The 8290-nt window shown below is 49.2% G+C and overlaps 1 protein-coding gene across 1 annotated transcript in view; it reads right to left on the bottom strand.

Annotated features, from left to right (window-relative positions):
• Window positions 1-4540: 4540 nt before the first annotated feature.
• Window positions 4541-8290, bottom strand: part of LOC116352845 (lysyl oxidase homolog 4-like) — a gene marked incomplete at its 5' end in the record, with an annotated part of 8433 nt that continues 4683 nt past the window's right edge. The window contains 1 exon segment of the mRNA XM_031820552.1: window positions 4541-5135. Coding sequence (XP_031676412.1) covers window positions 4864-5135 — 272 coding nt within the window.

The following is an 8290-nucleotide window of genomic DNA, read 5'->3' as shown; positions in this document are numbered from 1 at the left end:
ATTAACTTGGCTATATGGCCTGTTTAAAAACAGAATCATATTAACTTGGCTATATGGCCTGTTTAAAACAGAATCATATTAACTTGGCTCTATGGCCTGTTTAAAACAGAATCATATTACTTGGCTATATGGCCTGTTTAAAACAGTAGCATATTAACTTGGCTATGGCTGTTTAAAACAGAATCATATTAACTTGGCTATATGGCCTGTTTAAAACAGAATCATATTAACTTGCCAACACTACAAGTCTTTTACACGCTTCATGCAGTAAGTATGTTAGATAGGTTATGAAGGTTCCTGCTAATATCATTGTGTTCTTCGCTATTCCTAAGTCTGTGTGTGCTTGGGCGGTGTGTGCTGTGTGTGTGTTGTGTGTGTGTGCCTGGTTGTGTGTGTGTGTGTTGCCTGGTTGTGTGTGTGTTCTGGGTGTGTGTGTGTGCCTGGGTGTGTGTGTGTGTCTGGGTGTGTTGTGTGCCTGGGTGTGTGTGGTCCGAGGCCAGCAGTGTTGGGTGACAGATTTCTAAATGAAGTGCAATCAGAGATCGTGACAGTGACAGTGGGTGGATGTCAGTCAGAGACCGTGACAGGGGGTGGAGGAGGTCAGTCAGAGATGTCAGTGAGACCGTGACAGGTGGGTGGATGTCAGTCAGAGGACCGTGGGGGGATGTCAGTCAGAGACCGTGGGGTGGATGTCAATCAGAGACCGTGGGGTGGATGTCAGTCAGAGACCGTGGGGTGGATGTCATCAGAGACCGTGGGGTGGATGTCAATCAGAGACCGTGGGGTGGATGTCAGTCAGAGACCGTGGGGGGGATGTCAATCAGAGACCGTGACAGTGGGGTGGATGTCAGTCAGAGACCGTGACAGTGGGGTGGATGTCAGTCAGAGAACGGGGGTGGGGTGGATGTCAGTCAGAGACCGTGACAGTGGGGGGATGTCAGTCAGAGACCGTGACAGTGGGGTGGATGTCAGTCAGAGACCGTGGGGTGGATGTCAGTCAGAGACCGTGACAGTGGGGTGGATGTCAGTCAGAGACCGTGACAGTGGGGTGGATGCCAGTCAGAGACCGTGGGGTGGATGTCAGTCAGAGACGTGGGGTGGATGTCAGGCAGAGACCGTGACAGTGGGGTGGATGTCAGTCAGAGACCGTGACAGTGGGGTGGATGTCAGTCAGAGACCGTGGGGTGGATGTCAGTCAGAGACCGTGGGGTGGATGTCAGTCAGAGACTGTGGGGTGGATGTCAATCAGAGACCGTGGGGGTGGATGTCAGTCAGAGACCGTGGGGTGGATGTCAGTCAGAGACCGTGGGGTGGTGGATGTCAGTCAGAGACCGGGGTGGATGTCAGTCAGAGACCGTGGGGTGGATGTCAATCAGAGACCGTGGGGTGGATGTCAGTCAGAGACGGGGGGTGGATGTCAGTCAGAGACCGTGGGTGGATGTCAGTCAGAGACCGTGGGGTGGATGTCAATCAGAGACCGTGGGGTGGATGTCAATCAGAGACCGTGACAGTGGGGTGGATGTCAGTCAGAGACCGTGACAGTGGGGTGGATGTCAGTCAGAGACCGTGGGTGGATGTCAGTCAGAGACCGTGACAGTGGGGTGGATGTCAGTCAGAGACCGGGGGTGGATGTCAGTCAGAGACCGTGACAGTGGGGTGGATGTCAGTCAGAGACCGTGGGGTGGATGTCAGTCAGAGACCGTGGGGTGGATGTCAATCAGAGACCGTGGGGTGGATGTCAGTCAGAGACCGTGGGGTGGATGTCAGTCAGAGACCGTGGGGTGGATGTCAGTCAGAGACCGTGGGGTGGATGTCAGTCAGAGACCGTGGGGTGGATGTCAGTCAGAGACCGTGGGGTGGATGTCAGTCAGAGACCGTGGGGTGGATGTCAGTCAGAGACCGTGGGGTGGATGTCAGTCAGAGACCGTGGGGGTGGATGTCAGTCAGAGACCGTGGGGTGGATGTCAGTCAGAGACCGTGGGGTGGATGTCAGTCAGAGACCGTGGGGTGGATGTCAGTCAGAGACCGTGGGGTGGATGTCAGTCAGAGACCGTGGGGTGGATGTCAGTCAGAGACCGTGGGGTGGATGTCAGTCAGAGACCGTGGGGTGGATGTCAGTCAGAGACCGTGGGGTGGATGTCAGTCAGAGACCGTGGGGTGGATGTCAGTCAGAGACCGTGGGGTGGATGTCAGTCAGAGACCGTGGGGTGGATGTCAGTCAGAGACCGTGACAATATTTTTATATGTTTATTTTGAACCATTCCATTGTAGATTTTGCTTTATGTTTTGGATCATTGTCTTGTTGGAAGACAAATCTCCGTCCCAGTCTCAGGTATTTTGCAGACTCCATCAGGTTTTCTTCCAGAATGGTCCTGTATTTGGCTCCATCCATCTTCCCATCAATTTGAACCATCTTCCCTGTCCCTGCTGAAGAAAAGCAGGCCCAAACATGATGCTGCCACCACCATGTTTGACAGTGGGGATGGTGTGTTCAGGGTGATGGGCTGTGTTGCTTTTACGCCAAACATAACGTTTTGCATTGTTGCCAAAAAGTTCAATTTTGGTTTCGTCTGACCAGAGCACCTTCTTCCACATGTTTGGTGTGTCTCCCAGGTGGCTTGTGGCAAACTTTAAACGACACTTTTTATGGATATCTTTAAGAAATGGCTTTCTTCTTGCCACTCTTCCATAAAGGCCAGATTTGTGCAATATACGACTGATTGTTGTCCTATGGACAGAGTCTCCCACCTCAGCTGTAGATCTCTGCAGTTCATCCAGAGTGATCATGTGCCTCTTGGCTGCATCTCTGATCAGTCTTCTCCTTGTATGAGCTGAAAGTTTAGAGGGACGGCCAGGTCTTGGTAGATTTGCAGTGGTCTGATACTCCTTCCATTTCAATATTATCGCTTGCACAGTGCTCCTTGGGATGTTTAAAGCTTGGGAAATCTTTTGTATCCAAATCCGGCTTTAAACTTCTTCACAACAGTATCTCGGACCTGCCTGGTGTGTTCCTTGTTCTTCATGATGCTCTCTGCGCTTTTAACGGACCTCTGAGACTATCACAGTGCAGGTGCATTTATACGGAGACTTGATTACACACAGGTGGATTGTATTATCATCATTAGTTATTTAGGTCAACATTGGATCATTCAGAGATCCTCACTGAACTTCTGGAGAGAGTTTGCTGCACTGAAAGTAAAGGGGTCTGAATAATTTTGCATGCCCAATTTTTCAGTTTTTGATTTGTTAAAAAGTTTGAAATATCCAATAAATGTCGTTCCACTTCATGATGTGTACCACTTGTTGTTGATTCTTCACAAAAAAATACAGTTTAATATCTTTATGTTTGAAGCCTGAAATGTGGCAAAAGGTCGCAAAGTTCAAGGGGGGCCGAATACTTTCGCAAGGCACTGTACAGACACCCCTCCCTCGCTCACACACACTTATTGTCAACTTAACTACTGTTGAATAAGGGTTTCCTTGGCAACCACATAACGACGCGGCAGGCGGGGGCAACAGTCGTCTCGCGGCCTCCATTTGATCTCCCAACTTAATGACATGACGAGTGTGTCAGATGATAATCCCAGAAGGCATGACTTGAGTGTTACAGCCCAGCCCGACCAGTGCAGATAGACCACATACAGACAGGCCCTGTAGGAGCGATGGGTTGGAGGATGGATGGACGGGCCACTCCCTGCTGTCTAAACCAAATCTCTTTCATCTCTCTGCTATAGACCTGATGAGAAATGATGTGATGTGTGGTGGGGCCGGGGGTCGTGTGGTAAACATTGTGGTGGTTTAGGTCACACAGAGGACCCAATCAGAGAGGTCCTTAGTGGAAGGGGTTGGAATGGAACAGAGGGGAAGGACGCAGGGTGACGTGATATAGGCTTTGTGATGTCACATCAGAAGCTTCAGAATGGAATCTATAGAATTGACAGAATCTAGAGAATTCACAGCAAACAACGTTATTTGAGCCATCTGATGACCAACAAGAAAAACAGAGATGAGATAAAGAAAGATAGAATGAATCTGCTGCTGTGTCTTCTCTGTCCCTTCTACAGCTTGCATCTCTCTCTCTCTCCCCTCTCTCTCTTGTATCTCTCTCTTTCTCTTTCTCTCTCTCTCTGTATCTCTCTCTCGCTCTCGCTCTCTCTCTCTCTCTCTGTATCTCTCTCTCCCTCTCTCCCTCTCTGTATCTCTCTCTCTGTATCTCTCTCTCTCTAGCTCTCTCTCTCTCTCTCTCTCTCTCTCTCTCTCTCTCTCTCTCTCTCTCTCTCTCTCTCTCTCTCTCTCTCTCTCTCTCTCTCTCTCTCTCTCTCTCTCTCTCTCTCTCTCTCTCTCTCTCTCTCTCTCTCTATCTCTGTATCTCTCTCTCTCTCTGTATCTCTCTGTATCTCTCTCTCTCTGTATCTCTCTCTCTCTCTCTCTCACACTCTCTCTCTCCATTCCAGAGTGAGTATGTGAGCCCCCTTCCCCCTCCTCCTTGCAAAGGGGTGAGGGGTGAGGGTGTGCCTGGTGGGTGAGGACTCTCTCATCAGTGGTAATGTGCTGACACAGTTTCCCTGTCACTGAGCCAAGCCTTTCTCTGAACGGTTCTACTAATGGCAGGTTATCACTCCCCTTAAACACAGGTTCAATGCATCCCTCTATTTTAAACCCACACTTTCACTCAAACGACCTCCAAGCACATGAACCAGCTGGACCGGCACGTGCAGACGGAGCCAAGACCCATTTATGCTCCAGTTCTAGTCTGTATCACAGCTTTTCATCTCTTCCTGCTGGTCTCCACGGTTACTGGAGCCAACACTTAGTATTCCTCTTCCAAAAACTAAAACACAGAGCTACATTTGGTTTCTTTTCTTAAAAGTATTCCATGCGAAAGTTAAGAGGCCGTTGATCCATTGATAAAGCTTGAGTGTGTGTGTGTCTGTGTATGTATGTGCATGCGAATGCGTGTGTGTGTGTGTGTGCACGTGTGCGTGCGTGTTTTCTAACCTGAAAGATGTACTCCCCGGGGCTGATGTCTGTGATGTCGATCCACTGACAGTCGATGTCATGGCGATACGTATCCCAGCAACCTACCTGGATACCCTGCTCTCCCATGTTGTAGCACGAGTAGCGCTTCTGCATACCTGCATGTTGCCATGGAAACACAGTAAGTGTAGTTGACGGTGACTGATCAAGTTGAAGATCAAGTTCAAGTTAAAGATTTGGATAAGCTCCAATTCAAGTCTATTGACAGGTGAGAGATCTATTGTCAGGTGAGAGATCTATTGACAGGTGAGAGATCTATTGACAGGTGAGAGATCTATTGACAGGTGAGAGATCTATTGACAGGTGAGAGATCTATTGACAGGTGAGAGATCTATTGACAGGTGAGAGATCTATTGTCAGGTGAGAGATCTATTGACAGGTGAGAGATCTATTGACAGGTGAGAGATCTATTGACAGGTGAGAGATCTATTGACAGGTGAGAGATCTATTGACAGGTGAGAGATCTATTGACAGGTGAGAGATCTATTGTCAGGTGAGAGATCTATTGTCAGGTGAGAGATCTATTGACAGGTGAGAGATCTATTGACAGGTGAGAGATCTATTGACAGGTGAGAGATCTATTGACAGGTGAGAGATCTAGTGACAGGTGAGAGATCTAGTGACAGGTGAGAGATCTATTGACAGGTGAGAGATCTAGTGACAGGTGAGAGATCTAGTGACAGGTGAGAGATCTATTGACAGGTGAGATATCTAGTGACAGGTGAGAGATCTAGTGACAGGTGAGAGATCTATTGACAGGTGAGAGATCTAGTGACAGGTGAGAGATCTCGTGACAGGTGAGAGATCTAGTGACAGGTGAGAGATCTGGTGACAGGTGAGAGATCTGGTGACAGGTGAGTTGATAGGTGTGAAAGTGCATGGAGAGACTCGTGGACTGTTTAGGGTTAGGATAGGGGAAAGCCAGGGACTGGTCAAATTAGGCCAGGTAAGATAAGTGACACAGGTGACGTACCGTCAGAGCAGTAGGTAAGGTGACATACCGTCGGGGCACTAGGTAAGTTGACATAGCGTCAGGACAGTAGCTAAGGTGACGTGCCGTCAGGAGACTAGGTAAGGTGACATAGCGTCAGGACAGTAGGTAAGATGACATAGCGTCAGGACAGTAGGTAAGGTGACGTGCCGTCAGGACACTAGGTAAGGTGACATAGCGTCAGGACAGTAGGTAAGGTGACATACCGTCAGGACAGTAGGTAAGATGACATAGCGTCAGGACAGTAGGTAAGGTGACATACCGTCAGGACAGTAGGTAAGGTGACATAGCGTCAGGACAGTAGGTAAGGTGACATAGCGTCAGGACAGTAGGTAAGGTGACGTACCGTCAGGACAGTAGGTAAAGTGACATACCGTCAGGACAGTAGGTAAGATGACATAGCGTCAGGACAGTAGGTAAGGTGACATACCGTCAGGACAGTAGGTAAGGTGACATAGCGTCGGGCAGTAGGTAAGGTGACATAGCGTCAGGACAGTAGGTAAGGTTACATACCGTCAGGACAGTAGGTAAGGTGACATAGCGTCAGGACAGTAGGTAAGGTGACATAGCGTCAGGACAGTAGGTAAGGTGACGTACCATCAGGACAGTAGGTAAGGTGACGTGCCGTCAGGTCACTAGATAAGGTGACATAGCGTCAGGACAGCAGGTAAGGTGATGTACCATCAGGACAGTAGGTAAGGTGATGTACCGTCAGGACAGTAGGTAAGGTGATGTACCATCGGGACAGTAGGTAAGGTGATGTACCATCGGGACAGTAGGTAAGGTGACATAGCGTCAGGACAGTAGGTAAGGTGATGTACCATCGGGCAGTGGGTAAGGTGATGTACCATCGGGACAGTAGGTAAGGTGATGTACCATCGGGACAGTAGGTAAGGTGACATAGCGCCGGGGCAGTAGGTAAGGTGCAATACCATCGAGGCACTAGGTAAGGTGACATAGCGCCGGGGCAGTAGGTAAGGTGACATACCGTTTGGGCACCAGGTAAGGTGATGTACTATCGGGACAGTAGGTAAGGTGACTACCATCGGGACAGTAGGTAAGGTGATGTACCATCGGGACAGTAGGTAAGGTGACATAGCGTCAGGACACTAGGTAAGGTGACATACCATCAGGACAGTAGGTAAGGTGACATACCATCAGGACAGTAGGTAAGGTGACATATCGTCAGGACAGTAGGTAAGGTGACATACTGTCTGGACAGTAGGTAAGGTGACATAGCGTCAGGACACTAGGTAAGATGACATAGCGTCAGGACAGTAGGTAAGGTGACATAGCGTCAGGACAGTAGGTAAGGTGACATAGTATCAGGACAGTAGGTAAGGTGACATACCGTCAGGACAGTAGGTAAGGTGACATGCCGTCGGGGCAGTAGGCAAGGTGACGTAGCGTCACGACAGTAGGTAAGGTGACATAGCGTCAGGACAGTAGGTAAGGTGACATAGCGTCAGGACACTAGCTAAGGTGACATACCATCAGGACAGTAGGTAAGGTGACATACCATCAGGACAGTAGGTAAGGTGACATAGCGTCAGGACAGTAGGTAAGGTGACATACTGTCTGGACAGTAGGTAAGGTGACATAGCGTCAGGACACTAGGTAAGATGACATAGCGTCAGGACAGTAGGTAAGGTGACATACCGTCAGGACAGTAGGTAAGGTGACATAGCGTCAGGACAGTAGGTAAGGTGACATAGCGTCAGGACAGTAGGTAAGGTGACATACCATCAGGACAGTAGGTAAGGTGACATAGCGTCAGGACAGTAGGTAAGATGACATAGCGTCTGGACAGTAGTTAAGGTGACATAGCGTCAGGACAGTAGGTAGGTGACATACCATCAGGACAGTAGGTAAGGTGGACATAGCATCAGCACAGTAGGTAAGGTGACATAGCATCAGGACAGTAGGTAAAGTGACATACTGTCGGGGCAGTAGGTAAGGTGACATAGCGTCAGGACAGTAGGTAAGGTGGCATAGTGTCAGGACAGTAGGTAAGTTGACATAACCATCAGGACAGTAGGTAAGGTGACGTTGCCGTCAGGACACTAGGTAAGGTGACATAGCGTCAGGACAGTAGGTAAGGTGACATACCATCAGGACAGTAGGTAAGGTGACATACCGTCAGGACAGTAGGTAAGGTGACATACCATCAGGACAGTAGGTAAGGTGACATACCATCAGGGCAGTAGGTAAGGTGACATAGCGTCAGGACATTAGGTAAGGTGACATACCATCAGGGCAGTA

This window comes from Oncorhynchus kisutch, unplaced genomic scaffold, assembly GCF_002021735.2.
Source record: "Oncorhynchus kisutch isolate 150728-3 unplaced genomic scaffold, Okis_V2 scaffold3484, whole genome shotgun sequence".
Taxonomy (NCBI): Eukaryota; Metazoa; Chordata; class Actinopteri; order Salmoniformes; family Salmonidae; genus Oncorhynchus; species Oncorhynchus kisutch.
The sequence above is the reverse complement of the archived record's forward strand: the minus strand, read 5'-3'. Positions and strand labels throughout refer to the sequence as shown.